Source organism: Colletotrichum destructivum, chromosome 5 (assembly GCF_034447905.1).
Source record: "Colletotrichum destructivum chromosome 5, complete sequence".
Classification (NCBI taxonomy): domain Eukaryota; kingdom Fungi; phylum Ascomycota; class Sordariomycetes; order Glomerellales; family Glomerellaceae; genus Colletotrichum; species Colletotrichum destructivum.
In genome coordinates, this window is record NC_085900.1 from 1,699,009 (window position 1) to 1,714,635 (window position 15,627).

The 15,627-nt window shown below is 55.7% G+C and overlaps 4 protein-coding genes across 4 annotated transcripts; 2 read left to right on the forward strand and 2 right to left on the reverse strand.

Annotated features, from left to right (window-relative positions):
* Positions 1 to 1,142: 1,142 nt before the first annotated feature.
* Positions 1,143 to 4,974, forward strand: CDEST_08104 (Putative protein EFR3). Its single transcript, XM_062924263.1, has 2 exons — positions 1,143 to 1,681; positions 1,742 to 4,974. The coding sequence occupies exons 1-2, from the start codon at positions 1,467 to 1,469 to the stop codon at positions 4,851 to 4,853; spliced, it is 3,327 nt and encodes a 1,108-aa protein (XP_062780314.1). The 5' UTR covers positions 1,143 to 1,466; the 3' UTR covers positions 4,854 to 4,974.
* Positions 4,975 to 5,121: 147 nt separating this feature from the next.
* On the forward strand, positions 5,122 to 6,636 carry CDEST_08105 (Putative ATP12, ATP synthase F1-assembly protein; the record flags this gene model as incomplete). The annotated part of the gene is made up of 2 exons (XM_062924264.1): positions 5,122 to 5,620; positions 5,696 to 6,636. 2 exons carry the CDS (start codon positions 5,122 to 5,124, stop codon positions 6,481 to 6,483), a joined length of 1,287 nt encoding a protein of 428 aa, XP_062780315.1. The 3' UTR covers positions 6,484 to 6,636.
* Positions 6,637 to 7,107: 471 nt separating this feature from the next.
* Positions 7,108 to 13,429, reverse strand: CDEST_08106 (Putative kelch-type beta propeller). Its single transcript, XM_062924265.1, has 4 exons — positions 12,384 to 13,429; positions 11,915 to 12,323; positions 11,562 to 11,844; positions 7,108 to 11,511 (listed from the first exon to the last, which is right to left on the reverse strand). Exons 1-4 carry the CDS (start codon positions 12,660 to 12,662, stop codon positions 7,896 to 7,898), a joined length of 4,587 nt encoding a protein of 1,528 aa, XP_062780316.1. The 5' UTR covers positions 12,663 to 13,429; the 3' UTR covers positions 7,108 to 7,895.
* Positions 13,430 to 14,661: 1,232 nt separating this feature from the next.
* Positions 14,662 to 15,054, reverse strand: CDEST_08107 (uncharacterized protein; the record flags this gene model as incomplete). Its single annotated transcript, XM_062924266.1, has 1 exon — positions 14,662 to 15,054. One exon carries the CDS (start codon positions 15,052 to 15,054, stop codon positions 14,662 to 14,664), a length of 393 nt encoding a protein of 130 aa, XP_062780317.1.
* Positions 15,055 to 15,627: the final 573 nt, after the last annotated feature.

The following is a 15,627-nucleotide window of genomic DNA, read 5'->3' on the forward strand; positions in this document are numbered from 1 at the left end:
TGCCAGGGCAGAGCAGAGGGAGGGAGAGAGGGATGGGACAGTGAAACATGCGTCCAATGACAAGTGCGTCTTGCACCACAATTCGAAAGGAACGGTTCTTCGGCTCCGGTGGCTTTCACACAGCGTTTGTCTTCATCGTCGGTGGCACTTTGGGCGGTACGCGACGATTCAATAGGTAGGACGGCGGAGTAGCAATGCAAAATGCTCGCCGAGGAACGCCCTCATCCGTTCCCAACGATGATTTATGGTGGGTGCTCAGTTAAGTAGGTTCACGATGAAAGACTTGGACATCTCCTCAAGAGCAAATTGCCATTCCCTCATCACCCACCAAGCCCATACAGAAGCCATGTGTAGGTTCACAAGCACAGGGCTGCAGGGGACTAGGAAGCTCAGGCATGGATAGTACTGCGTGCTGAAGGGTAGCCTGGAGAGGTTCCCCGAGATTGCCGTCTCAATATTTAATCCACACAGGCGCTTGTCCTTCTTCGGCCCGTAATCTCATATCCACATCGCATTTCCCTCTCGCACATGCCCGGCATCCCAGCAGACTTGCCTTTGGGATATGATGCAATTTCGATGCGCCTTTGTCCGAACATGTGCTCCATGGGCGAGACTTCGACTCCGCCGCATTGAGTTGAGCTTTCCGATGGGAACACAGGACTGACTCCATGTCGTCTGTAGAAATGCATCTAGGATGCCTTGCTATGAGTCGTACTCAATACAAGCCATCAGACCATTCCCACAAGGTTGGACGGCTTGTACCCGAATGATGACGACGATGCAGCCCGCAGCAAGACGAGAAGGTGGCGCGGCACGACGAACATAGCTACAGAATCTGGGCCCTTTCATGTTGAGGGTGTATCGAGCGTCCCGTCACCCAACGAGAAACGTCTCCCATGGCTGACCGACATCTGTCCAGTGCAAAGCAGCACACGTGCATGGGCGGGTGGGAACCTGGAAAGGTACCGTCTTTTGCGTACTTATCTCCCTAACTCTCTGCCTGTGGCTATCGAGTGTGCGAGTTAAGTAGGTACTGGACTGGATTCCCACAGGCCTGTCACATTACGGAGCACGTCCACGCCCACCCCCCGTCGAACCCCCCTCCCCCCGTGCTGGCTTGGCCTGGCCGGGCTTGGACTGGAATGTGTCTCCGTTGGCCTGCCTGTCTCTTCCAGGCTGTCTGCCACACCCCCAAATTATCGCCCACTGGCTTCTTCGGTACGCCTGCTTCCTACTCTCGATTTTGTCCAATGCCTCGCTCCTTCCTTGCTTTTCACGATCCATGCCGCCGCCGACGACGACCGCTTCTTCACACCTGACCTGACTGACGCGCGAACGCCTCCTGTTGCCTTTTCTCTCAAGACCTCGATGCTTTTACCTTCCCACCTGTCAACACCACTGTCCACGAGGTAGTCAGTCGCCCGGCTTCCCACCCTCGCTCATCGGGCCCCGATCCCACCGGCGCCATGAATGCGATCCAACAAAAATGCCGCCCGAAGCATCAAGTCCTGGTGCTCAAGTGCTACCCGCGAACAAACAAAGGCGCCGTTGACGTTAAGCCTAACTCCAGCGAGCTGAGTTACCTGTTGTTCTACGCAACTTCCCGCCGCTCCAAAATTCAAAAAATTGGCGCTTTTCTGGAAAAGAAGACGGCCAGCGATGTCTGGCGTCTGCGCATCGGGTTTGTCCACTCCTCCCAAGGCCCTCGAGGCAATGTTGTTTCTGACCCGATACCCTTTAGAAATGTCCAAGTTACCCTCCAGATTCTCACGGCACTGATCGAGAAAGCACCCAAGGACTTGCCGCTCGTGGCCCCCAATGTGCTCAAAATCCTGGACCTTATCCTTAGCTCGAAGGACATAACTATGGTCGAGTCCTCCATTCCTACTTTCGAGGCCTTTTGCGAAAACCACGATGCCTCCTCTTCCTTTGCAGACCAAGCCTACCTTGCCCAGTACGAATCTATTGTCCGCACCTACGCCTCGCTCGCGTCGACGCGCCAAAACCCTGGAAAAGGGGCTTCGAGCAAGCCCGTGCTGATGCGATGGAGAAATGCCGGCCTCGAGGCCATCAGGAGCGTCTCCTCTTCAGAAGCTCTGTCCACCGTTACTGGCCGTCAGTTTGATGTGATCGTTCCTGTCATCTTGGATAATCTTTGGTGGGACGACGACGAGCTGCTTGATACATTGCTGTCGCGCATACAGATGGAAGAAAAGGTCCAGACCGAGAAGCTTCGCCGTAGGACGAGCACCGCAACTGTAGAGACTGGCGGCACGGGCGGCGAAGCCAACCCCATTGCTCTGACAGGTACCGCATTCGATGTGGACAAGCTGGCGGAAGAGGACATTGGGGTTCTCGCCATGCAGTGTCTGAAGCAGATCTTCGTCGTGCCCAACCGGCCGCAGATCCACTCCGCCACCGGGTCCCTCTTCCAGTTCATCGAGAGCCGCGTCACAAACGGCAACACGGTCGTCAAGACGGACGAAAAGTCTGGCAAGGACTACGGATGGGCGATTAGCATCTACAGCGCCATCGCTCGATGGGCTCCCGTGCAAGACCGCTACGTTATCCTGGTGACCGCTATGGATCATCTCTTGAAGGCGCCTGTCAAGGACGATAATCTCAGCCTGCATCTCGCATTGACGGCCATGATTGGATCCCTGCTGCGTTCCGATGTCAACTTAATTGGGCTGAGCGCCATGGACGTTCTGCTGGGGCTAGTTCAGCAAATGAAGAAACTCATCCAGCTACCTGGTGGCTTTGGTAGAGTGGAAGGCGAGGCCGAAGAAGCCTCTTCTGCTCTACCGGGCGCTGGGGATGTGTTTGCACAACGCAGAGAACTGCTCGAGCGAATCCAGATCTGCATTGGAGACCTTGCAACACACGTCTACTACGCAGACCAGATCTCGGACATGATTTCGACAATCCTCCTCCGCCTCAAGCCTTCAAAACCATCGAGCACCAGCTCCTCGCCCCAGGTGGAAAACGCCGAACAGCCATCCTCGGATGAACTGAGCTCTAGCCAGCCTCAGCTAGAAACAATTCTTTCCCGTAACGTGGGCAAGACGGCCGCCTTGAAGGCTATCAAAAACATTCTCCTTGTCGCGAACCCGCGGGCGCAGATGTCTGGCAACCTGAACCTGTCAAGAAACAGGGTCCCAATTCAGGTATGGGAAAACACGCACTGGCTCCTGCGGGATCCGGAAGGCGAGGTCAGGAAAGCATATGTCGATGCACTTCTGACATGGCTCGACCGCGAAACGACAGCGGCCGACTCCACAGCGCGAGACGAAAGCGCACAACATTACCGATCTTCGCTTAAGAACAGCCGCGAGCTTCAGCCGGCGAGCGTTGCCCAACGTGCTGCCTCAAACGCATCGAATCGGGAGAAGCCGTCGCGGCAGCGCACGCATTTCCTCCAGCTTCTGCATATCGCCATCTACGATAACGCATTGCAATATGTCGACTATGATCCCGACATTGTTCTCCTCCACGTTCTTCTCACCAAGCTGGTGGCCCAGCTAGGCGTTAACGCGGTCCAGTACGGATTGCCAATGGTGTTCCGTCTTCAGGAGGATATTCCAGATGCGGAACTTCCAGTGCAAAAGGTTCGTCTTGGCAGTCTCTGCCACGGATACTTCTGGGCAGTGACGGAGAAGTTTGACATCGAGAACTCGGCCGTCGGGCGCGCAATCACCAACGAAGTCATCCGAAGGCGCAGTAAGCATTTCTGGACCGAGGGCGTGGCCATCCCTCCCCCAGGGTTGGACTTCGTTGGTACCCCTGGCGTTCCCAAATTGCAGACAAAATTGCCTTCCACCGAGGTTGAAAGTGAAGCGCTCTTGCCGTTCGACGACCGGGCATCCTTTGTCGAGAGCATCGCTGTGAGTTATGCGGACACAAGCGTCTCGCCGCCAACCAGCCCCCCCCAGTCCCCCGGACGCAACTTCTCGCATCCCATTCTCAGCTCCTCGATTACAACAGCACCTGCAGTGCCTGGGACGGGTTTGCCCACCGCGTTTCGCGAGCATATGCTGACGGACTGGTCGAGGGATGCGGCTATGTTGGCGTTGCAAACGGGAAGCAAATCGGAGTCACTGGCTGGCTCAAAGACTGGCACGATGGGAACCAACCGACACCACCTCACAGTTAACGGCGCTAATGGACATGGGCAAACTGGCGAGTCGTCTCCGCTCGGTAGCCAGCGCAATCTCCGGCCGAACTCATCCCAAGTACCCGGGGGCTTGTCTCCCATGAGGCAGTTGCGCAAGTCCAGTGTTCGGAGTGGTGTTTCGCCTTCGCCGTCGGACTCTAGTCGGGGCGTGGTCGCATCCGTCGACCAGCTCAAGATGGTCTTGACAGGTCAAGTGCCGGCAACACCTATTGGCACCTCGGCCGGGTTACACCATGACAGTGATAGCGACAGTATGGTCAGCTACGAGTTCACGCCATCCGAGCTCAGTTTCAATCCGGCAGCGTCACAGACAGAAAACGGCGACGGGGCTTCCCTTGGGCGGCAACGGTCATCTTCTCAGTCACGTAAGGGTGGACCGCTGAACTCGAATCCGTTATACGATCACAACGAGAACGAGGAGGTGCCGCCCGTGCCACCGTTGCCTAACCATATTGGAGGGCTGACATCTTCGATTTCTATCCAAGATTATGCGGTCAAGCCAGCGAAACGAAACCTGAGCAGCCGCGGCGGCGACAGTTTGTATCATGGGTCAACCAAAGGGGATGGGAGCTTCTCAATGGTCTCGGGCGGGGGGATGGACTTGCACGAGCTTCTAAACGGAATCGACAGCAGGGCGGGAGAGCTCAGTTTAGGGAACGTCACAAAGCCGCCTTACTAATATAACGGACCTAGGCGGGAGGCGTGGAGGTCCAAAATTTGTATTACTACAGTACATAGTACAACCAGGCGTAGACGTATAGCGAGGCTCAAAGCCGAGATTTTGCAGTTTTAGGAAGCCATGTTTTTTTTTTTTTTAAAAAGATCTAGCAGATTGCCTCCAATATCCGGACCCCTGCATTCAATCTAGTACGCCGATGCTTCACCGAGCTCGCCGACCCGTCTTGCTACGGCGAATGTCACCCTTGAACCCCTGACCAATCAGGGATATGCCCTTTTTCGTTTTCGGCGGAGCTTGCCGCGAAGATCCCAAAAATCAACCGACTTCCACTTGTGCTTTACAACTCCAACAGCTCTTCCGAATCCACCTACAACCTCCCTTCTACAGTTCACGCGCAGGAGCCGACACAGAAATGAACACTTCAACACGTATACCTCTTCGTCTCTTCACGGCTTCGTCGCCGTTGACGACAACAGCTAGCCGGCCGCGTTTCGCCGCCGTTGCGAGAGCCATCTCGACTACGACGCTTAAACCGGCCGAGGTTGCGCCCGTTGTCGGAACCGGACCGCCGCCAGAGGCCCCCGTTCCGGACGTCGCTTCGGAGGAGCGGGCTGCCGTCGCGCGCGCGCGCCTCGAGAGAAGGCAAAGACAGGCTGAAATGCTCAAGCACGCCAAGTCGATCCGCACGTCGGCCGAGGCGAAGTCGAGCAAGCCAGGCGCTTTGAAAAGGAGGTTTTGGAACGACGTTAGTGTGCAAGAGGTTGATGGTAGGTCTTTCTGCATCCATGTCGGTGTCTTTGTTTTTGAGGGGTGAAAGTGTGCTAACGCATTGCCCTCCCCAGGCGCCCTTCAAGTTCACCTCGACTCCCGCCCCCTTCGCCACCCCAACACCAAGGCAATTATGCGCCTCCCTCCCTCGAAGCAGTACCTCGCCTCTGCCCTGGCGATCGAGTGGGACATGATTACTTCGGCCCAGCAGGCAACCAAACAGCACATGATTCCCCTCACTTCCCTCACCTGCCGCGCGCTTGACATCGCCGAGGATGACGCCGCCGCCGGCGCGATCCGCGAGACCATCGCCACGACGATGATGCGCTACCTCGACACAGACTCCCTGCTATGCTGGGCGCCTCCTGCGGGGCCGATGGACGTTCCCAACGACGCGGGCGAGTCTTTGAGAGATGTGCAGAAGCGCACTACCGAGGAGGTCGTCGGGTTTCTCATGGCGCGGGTGTGGCCGGGCATCGAGATCCGTCCCGTTCTGGACGAAAACAGCATCATGCCGATAGCGCAGGCGGAGGGCGTGCGGGAGGTGGTGCAAGGGTGGATCATGGGGCTCGACGCGTGGGAGCTGGCCGGGCTCGAGAGGGCGGTTTTGGCGGGCAAGAGCTTGATCACCGCGGTGCGGTTGGTGGTGGAGTGGAGCGAGGGGCCCGTCGGAGACCACCGCGAGGCGAAGAGCCCGAGGAAGTTTGGCATCGAGGAGGCGGCTACCGCGGCGAGCTTGGAGGTTTCGTGGCAGACGGGGTCGTGGGGCGAGGTGGAGGACACCCATGATGTCGAAAAGGAAGATTTGAGGAGGCAGCTGGGCAGTGTCGTGTTGCTTGTTTCGGGCACGAACCGCAAGTAAAGAGATGAATGAGCGTGCGTGAGGAGAAGCATTCCACAGGACTGTGTCGATAGGTATATCCAAGATTTGTACATTACAAAAGAAACCCGCCTGGGCCGCAAGAGCTAGGTCATATTCATATGTCTAACTAATGGATGTTGGAGCAAATCCGACGGCCAAGCCCTCCCCTGTTGTAGCCATTTGTGTAGGGGGCTTGGGCTCGCTCGAAAAGGAAACGCTAGAACGTGCAGGTGGGACGGAGACTGGCGCGTCATCAGTTTGGACACTCCCAGACCGCATGGGATCCTTTCGGAAGCTATAGGCGTGCCAGGAATCACGCCGAAGACTTCGCAATCAGCGGGTGCCGGACGATGATTGTATACGTGCGTGTCGCGTGATGAGCAACGCCGATAAACCTCGATACATTTGGCACGTTCCCGAGCAGGGCCTTGCTGCCGAGAACTGTTTTGAGTTTTTGCCATGTAAGGGGGGGGGGCGGGGGTAGCGTTGGCAAAATGGCCCATGATTCCATCCACGAGGTGCGTCACAACTCGACTTGACCACACCCATGTATATCGGAGCAAAGGGTCACACATTGAATGCAACGTCACGCTGCAGCATCACAGGGTAGACACGCAGATCGGGTAGCAATCGTCTCATCATTGACCAGTTCCTCATCGTCAGCTCTCCTCCTCAAGCCGCTAGCAAATCCGGTGAAGTGAAATAACAAGCATGTTGTGAAAGCCGTAAGGAGAAGCGCAAGAGTCTCCCTTGTCGATCCCTTACTGTCATGTCTTTTCCCATTTCAAGCCAGCCCCTGCTCATCTCGCTGATTCCATCATCAACACATACCGTGCGCTGCGTACGCTTCTTCTTGTTGGGCCTTACATCCTGACGACACCAAAGTCCTCCGCGTCGACACTGAGCTTCCTTGAGAAAGTGGGGGGGAACAGCAGTTATTGTACATTATCTTAAAAGGGAAAAAAGAAGGGGGGGAGAAGAGCTAGGCACGTATGCTCAGGCTCGACCATATTTATCCACCCACTCTGAAGAATAGAAATGACATTTGCGTCCACGGCTAAGAGCAAGCAGGGGGCGGCCGTTTTGTGTAGTGTATCATCAGTTTAAAAGAAGAACCCATGAACTCGGAACAGCAAAAAAAAAATTGAAAATGAAAAGGAAAGGGAAAAAAGACGCAGAATATAATATCAGGGACGGGGGGATTAAGCGAAGGTTGTTTCGTCATGAATACGTGGAATCATTGCGAAACGAAGAACAGAGCCGACGCATAAGAACCAAAATCCCAAAATCCTTAACTCCTTCCACCTGCGCAAACTGCTGTCCGATGGCAATCACAGAATGTACAATAAGTAGCAAACGCCTGGCGGTTGTCATGTGGAGAAGCGAGAGTTCATGCGTCGCAGAACGCCAGACTAAGGCCGATCAGGTCGGCTCTTCATCTTCGCTCGATCGTTCTCCGCTTGCTCGTCCACGTCAAGTCGCTTGCGCCAGTCAGCCAGGCTCTCGCTCAGACCCAGCCCGACTTCCTCCTCCTTGCGCGTTGGGGTAGCAGCGCCCTCGAAATCGAAAGTGTTGCTCAGGCGGTAGTTCTTGTTGGTGGCTTCCCAATGGGTTCGCAGAGTCTCGAGCTCGTTTGCCAGGTTGTCCAACGCGGTACTATTGCGTCCATCGACTCCGCCCGAGACAGCCCCGTAGGCGCTGTCTGCATCCGAGCTGTCCTGGCGCTGATGACCCATGCTCGTTCCGTTGGTGCCTCTCTCCGTCAACTCGGACGTCATGCTAGGTGCCTGTCTGCTCTGTCGACGGTAACTGTCGACCGATGTCTCGACTTGGTCCAGAAGGAGTGATACCTTTTCCTCGGCATCCTGAGCTCGACGCTCAAGGAGAGTGTTCTCTTGTTGGAGCTCCTCCAAATCACGACGGTTGGCGGCAAGCTTGCGAGAAGCCTCCTCGGCGTCCTTGAGGGCGCCTTCGCGTTGCTTTTTGCTCTCCGCCAACTCGTTTCTAACCGTATTCAGCTGGTCCTCAAGCTTTTCGGTTGAAGCTTGCAATTCTTCCTCCAGTGCTTCGATCTTCTCTTGCAAGATGTGGCGTTCGCTCTCCCAGTTGGCGGGGGCGGCTCCAATGTTCATAGTGGACGTCTCAACACGTTCCTCGAGTGTTTCGATCTCGGACTTGAGTCTGGTGTTCTCCGTCTTGTATCTGGCGAGCTGTTCCTTCAGCTGCTTCAGCATCTTTTCGGTGCCCTTAACGTAGTGCACAGCAGACTGATAGTCGTTCTCGAGTTGGGTGAGCTTCTCACGATAAGCGGCTTCGCTGGCCTCTTGTTGAGCCGCGCTGCGCTGCGCATTCTCTTCGTGGGCGGAAAGAGCAGCGTTGAGCTGATCCTCGAGATCCCGGATGCGTACTTGGTCGGGTGTGTTGACGCGAGGGCTGCCGATACTGCGGGTCCGCGACATACCGGTGGGGCTGATGCCACGCTCGACCAGAATGTCCTTCAAGGTGTTGTGCTGCACAGTCATCGCGTTGGTTTCTAGCTGCTGGTTCTGGAGCTGGTGCTTCAAATCCGAGTTCTTGGCTTGCAAAGACTGAGTATCCCTCAAAGCCGCCTGGAGCTGCCTCCTGATTGCTACGCCTTCACGGCTAGACTGCTCCTGGTACACCTCCAAGCCGGCGATCCGCTCCTCGGCAGTGCGAAGCTTGTCAGCTGCGGCATCGGCCTCCTGTTGGTATTTTTTAACCAGAATGTTGGCTGCGTTGAGTTGGTCCTGCATCACCTTGAGCCTCTCAGTGTCGGCCTTGCTGTCGGATCCAATGTCTCTTGCGGTGACCTTGTCGAAACCAGCGAGTACCGCCAGTTGGTGAAGTTTGGCCTCTTTTGCGTGCTTCTCGGCAATCTCTTCGGCATCACGCAGTCGCTGAGTCGCCGCCACAAGCTCTGCTGTGCGGGTTTCATGCTCCGTCTTCAGCTTACTGAGCTTCGACTCGAGTTTCTCCCTCTGCGAACGCTCCTCCTCGAGCTTGCTCTCCAGAAGTGCTTTCATCTCGGCGGAAGCCGCCATGGCCTCGCGCAGGGAGTCGAAAGTCTCGTTCTGCTCCTTTGAGTTCCCGATGGATTTGTTGTACTTGGCCTCGAAGTCCTCTTTCTCAACCGTCATGAGCTGGATGGCAGCCATGGCTTCCGTGTACTGAACCGCTTGCTCCCTTGCCTCTTTCTGGATCATGTGCAATTCGGCCTTGAGTTGTTCGAGTTCCGTGGAAGTCATTGTCTTGTACGATTCAAGCTCGCTCATTCGCTTCTGGGAGGCATTGGTGGTGTCGTCGGCCAATTGGCGTGCACGCTTCTCAGCATCGAGTTCCGATTTCATCATCTCAAGCTGTGCCTGTAGTTCTTTCTGGTGTTTGAGGGCAGAAGCCAATTTCCTGCTGATCTCCGTGGAGCGGTCGTCGACATCGCGCTCGCCATCCAGCTGAGGAGTGCTTGCAACGCTACCGCCCATCTGGGCCGCAAGCCTTGCCTTCGCATACACTGCTTCTTGAATAGCAGCGTCTCGCTGCTTCTCTGCTTCTGCGATCTGCTTGGCAGCGAGCACAGCTTGCTTGTCGACGGAGGCTTGAACGTTAGCAAGCTCTGTTCGCATCGCCAGAAGTGCCTCAATCAGGGGCTTGTCTTCGTCGTCGAAGGTCTCGGCTGCCCTGCTGTCAAGAACGGGACTGAGGCTCGCATTGGGAACATATCCAGCCTTGCGAGCCAACTCAAGCTCTGAAGCATACCAAGCATTGCGGTTTCTAGCTGTATCCAGCTCCTTCAGCAAAGCCACAGTCTGTGAGTTGCGGCCCGAGGATCTTCTAGACAATGGGTTGCTGGCTTGGCGCGTGGGAGGAGGTGGTGAAGCGGGGCGGATGGCTTGCTGTTGTTGCACTGGAGGTTGCGGCAGCTGCTGTTGCGGCATCGGTTGTTGCGGCGGCGGCGCTTGCACCTGAGGCGGCGGCGGTTGTACTGCGGCTTGCTGGGCTTGCATTGCTTTCAGAGCCGGCTCAGTCGTACTATCCACAGAGGTCTGAGACCTGCTGCCCTGCCTAGACCTGGGTTTAGAAGATTCGGAAGGCACAGAGTCAGACCTTGAGCCAGAGCCAGAGCCAGACCTCGTAACTTGCTGAGGGGATCGGCCGTTGGTGACCGGGCTCTCTGCGTCCTTGGAAGCTGGCTCCTGTGCCTCTCGAATCACTGGCGATTGGCTTGCCGCAATTTGCGGCGAGCCGCCCACGGAACCATCTCTTTCTGATGACTGACCGCGAACTCTAGCGAGGTTCCCAGTCTGTACCGAAGGCTTTGCTGGTGTCGGGCCTTGAGGAGGTGGTCCGGCGGGAGGCGAAGCCGCTGCTGATCTCGGAAGCTTCGAAGCGTTGACGGCTACGGGGTTCGTGTCGCTGCCGTTAGGCGATCCTCGCACTCCATTGGTAGGGCTGTTTACAGCCGAGCCGTCGCGAGGCGCCCCAATAAGCCTTCTCTGGTCAGGCGGGCCGGCAGAACCATCTCGGGATAGCAAGTTCCTCGTTTCAGCAGCGGTGCTGGGTCGTCTCGCTTGCTGTATTCGCTGTTGCCCTCCGGGTTGTTGCGCGGCTTGGGCGTCATTCGGATACCGAATCTTTGTGGTGTCGAGCATATAGACTATGCCGAGATCACCAACACTAGCGGGGGATGAGCTTGGCTCGCCGCCAACAACCACCACGGCCTTGCCAACAGTTGTCATGCTGTGTCCAGATCGAGGAGACGGCGACGGTCCCATATTCTGGAAAGTGTACCAGCGGCGCGAGGTGATTCTGAAAGCGGCCAGGTCTCCCAAGTCAACGCCCTCTTCCGTACGACCACCGAAGATGTACATCACATCGTCGACTATGGATGCAGCATGTCCTTCGCGAGGGACTGGGATGTAACCGATGCAGTCCAGCTGTGACCACTCGTTTGTGGCGGGATCGTAGCTCCAGACGTCGTTGAACCATTGGTATCCGTTGGTGCCACCGAAACTGGGATAGGGTCAGCATTTGCGACTATGAGGGCTCTCAGTATTACTTACAGGTACATTTTGTCATTAAATGTCACAACGGAATGGTTCGTTCGAGCAGCGGGGATTTTGCCGACGGCGGGTCCACCACTGTCGGTGTTTTGAATAAGCATCTCCCACCGGTTGTTGGGCATCTGCAGCTGGTTCAGGTCGAAGGCGGCGAGATCGTTCATAAAGTAACCCTCAATCTGACCACCAAAAATGTAGATCTTGGATCCGAGGATGTTCAGGGAGTGACCGTAGCGACCAGACGGCCTGGTGCCGGCGGGCAAGGCTCGCGACCATTGTCTCGTAGCTACAATCGAATTAGTCACTGATCGAAACCAAAAAACTCGATGCTGCTGCAGTGAACGGGGAAAGCTTACATGTGTTGAGAAGGTACAGCGTCTCGTCGAGAACATCCATTTCGTCGACTTTGGTATCGCCGCCGTAGACTATGAAGGCGTTGCCGACAAGTAGGCTTGCGTGTCCGACCCTTGGGCCAGGTCCCTCGGCGGTCGTTGCCAGAGGGTAGCAGGCCATGTTCTGCCCTGCCTCAATCATCCACAAGTCGCCTTTGACCGTTGAGCTGTTGATTAAGCCTCCCATTACGTAAATATCACCCTCCTTGGAGGACACTGAGTTGACAGCGGCTCCATATCGAGGGAAAGGGCTCGGGTGCGAGGACGTATAGGTCAATCGCCGTTGTGACCAGGGGTATAGCGACGCATTGGGGTTCATCATTTGTTGTTGGGGCATTTGGTTTTGCGAAGAGACCGGAGGCCCGTTACGAAGCTGCGAGATGGTCAGCTCTGTCCAGCAAGAGCGTTTTGTCACTGTATCGACCAGACTTACAGGTAAATCGCTTGTCTGTGGTTGCGACGGCACCTGATCTAGGCTGGTACCTCGCTGGCGGCCATACCCTTGGTCTGGGCTTCCAGCACCAGCACTTCCATCACGGTCGATTGAATTCAAGCTGCCTGTCGGTGTCGAGCGCTGGGTTCCGCTCTTCTCTTCTCTGGCTATCCTCTCGCGCTGGCTCTGGATGGACCCTTGGGAGCCACCACCAGAGTTTCCATCGCGGCTTGCAAGAGCTCGATCCTGGTTCTTCTTAGATTTGAAGAGGAAAGCCATGACGGATCAAATCACGGCCTGCACGCTGAGCGGCAGATGGAAAAGACTCGCTCGTAACTCGTTTCCAGTGCGCCTTGGTCTCTAGGAGGTATCAATTGAATCGTTTCGTTCGTCGAGGATAGGGTCGTTTTCGTCACAATAATGAAAAAGGCGATTTTTTGGTCGTGAGGGCGATGCAGGGACCGAGATGGTGTCGCCTGTTGACTGGAGCCGAGTCGGGTGAGGCGCGTTGGGGATGATGCAGCGGATGCAGGAACGCAGGAACGCAGGAACAAGAAAGGGAGTCGAGGCTCAAGTTTGCGGATGGCTGGGTTCGCATCGGTGGAGTGTCCGGGGTAGCGCGCGTTGCTGAGGCAAGGAGCTTCCTGCGATGCTGTTCAACCTCGTCTTTTTTTTTGTTTTTGTTTTTTTGCGGTCCTCCTTGTCGGCGCAGTGAAGCGAGTAAGGTGGTAAGGGAGCGAGGGGTGAGGGAACGAAAGGAGGCTGGGTGTTGGGCGAGAGACGGGACGATGTTCGACACTGGGCGTCCAGAGAGCAGCTTTGCTGACGGGGGTTGGCTCGTCGGGGTTTAGGGGATGGGTTGCTGGGTTTTCTTTCCTCTTCCGGGCGGACCCTTCTTGAATTGCGTTCTGTCTGTTTTTCTTTTCTTTCTTTATTTTATCTCTTCTCTCTCTTCTGTCCGTGGTCGTTAATAATTAGTTCGGCTCTCGGGCCTTGGGGGGTAATATCGTGGTCACTGCTGCTGAGCTGGCAGCAAGAAGGAACGTCGTTGAAGTTGGATGGTTGGAAGCAGCACCAGAAGAGAAGGCCGGACTGTGATGTAGTGAGGTCTCGAAAGGAGATTGGGCAAAAAGAACCGTCCGTAATGGGGGGATTGGGGATAACCAGAGAGAGATAGGTAGGTACCTATGAGGAGGACACCCGATGGAAATTCAATGCAGCTCAGGGCCAGGAGTGACAGCGGGACCAAGCAAATGTACTCAGAGTTGCATCCCCGGTGCTAGCAACACTGAACTGCAATTAGCAATTGGGCACCCCTCCTCGGGTCCAGGGCACCTCACTTCGCATCTGTTTCGGAGAGCCAGTTCCTGCACTGACTGCACCTCAGTGACTGGCTCTGTCGAGTCGCTGCGCTGGCCTGTTCTCCGTCCTTCCCAATCCCGACTGACTGCTCTACTAGCAGCAGCCCGCCTGCACGCTTGCGCCCAGGGGCTAGTTCTGAGCTGGGTCCTGGCCAATAAGATGCTGCGCAGCCCAGGTTTTCGCTGACTTGCGAATGGGGTGTGTGTAGGGGAGGGGGCCAGCATCCAAGCAGAAAAGGTAAACTTTTTTAGAGAAGCACGGGGAGCCTGCAGGTCTGCAGGCGCTTTCGTGACGGTGGGGAGGATGAGGACGAGGAAAGGATCCTCGGACATCAGGCGGGACATCAGGAGTACTTCAGGGACCCGTGGTTTCAGGCCGTCTTTGCCATGTCAATCCACTGTACTGCGCCATGCACGGTGGCCTGCATCCCGTTTCCTCCAAAAGGGGGTACTGCTACGCCCATGGGTGATTCGTGAAGATCACATTGCGACGCATCACTTGAATGGACCGTTTTCACTTTGCCTGACAGCCTACTCAGCGCTACCGCTGAGACGAAAAAAGCCATCTCCTCAAGTTGCTGGACCATGTAGGGTGCGACTAAAATTGTCTACGTAGCTGGCTTTGGCTTGGTGCTGTAAGTATTTAAAGATCTCGATTGAGACTGGGTGCTGTCCGGCGTTGGGTCTTATTAAAGGGCGGCCTGTTGGGCACGACCTGATGCGTCTTGTTGACTGAGTCGGGAGACCCTGGCTCTCTGCTCTTGACCCTCTCCTATGTATACGACATCCTTGGTACTCTGTACCTTTTGCTGAAAGCCTCCGATTTATCAAGCCACATGTTCTCGCTGTGCCTTTTGGGAACTGAAGCGCAATGTGCAACTTTTCTTCTGAGCCAGATCAACCCTTCCGGCGCTAATTTATCCGGACATCCAGAAGAAGTCGGAATTCGAAAGGGCAAATCCTTGCCAACGGTGGCTGTCCCCAGCCGCCCACTCGTTTCCGTCAGCGTGTGTGGCATCCTCCCGATGCCGCAACCATATTGTCTTCGTGACATCGTCTTCATTAAATGCTCCAGCAGATTTACCCAGCCCAACACCATAGCCGGTCGCCGGTCCAGAAGTTTGAGCCGGGCGACCATTGTCCTTGCGTTGCCGACCACTCTGACGTCCGGGCACCCGTAAAATCGTATTCCAGGTTGCCCCTACAGGGCCAAGTAGACAGGCTCCAGAGATTCCATCCGCTGCCCACGAACGGGAGAACATTTCTTGTTGGATAAACACCGGGTCTCGCGATGAGACATGGAAGCACATGATGTCGAGTAACTGGCATTCCCGCCACCCGAGACCCTACCGTCGCCGCCAGGGCAAACAAATGTAACACAGAGGCTCCCAGCGTAAGCCGGCTTACTCGATCAGTTTTTCTTGGCTCCTCTGGTGTACATATACACCTGTACGTACTTGTCTAGCAAACAGTCTCCGAGACACCCATGGCACAGGAATCCACGAAAATCACAATCTTGATGCCGCCCATGCTCCAACCCCTGGACCATCCTTCAGTAAAAAAGAAAAGGCAGAAGAGGTAAATATTGATGGTGCTTAGTGCAAAACAACAGATTATTCCCAGATGATGCTGGCGCACGACAAATATTTTGGCGGCCGTTTGCAGTCAACAACCATGGACTCGTGGCTCCAGGGGTGTGGTGCTCCTACGTCGCATTGAAAGAGGGCGGCGGTTCCATTGATCCATCGAGCATTAATTTCCCATCAAGGGGGTCCATCTGCCATGAGGTGGTGTGTTTCAAGTTTTCCAAAGCCTTAATACCATTCGACAGCTTTCCGGCACACGGACTCCTGAGGCTTTGAGGCCCGGCAGTGGCCGCGCAA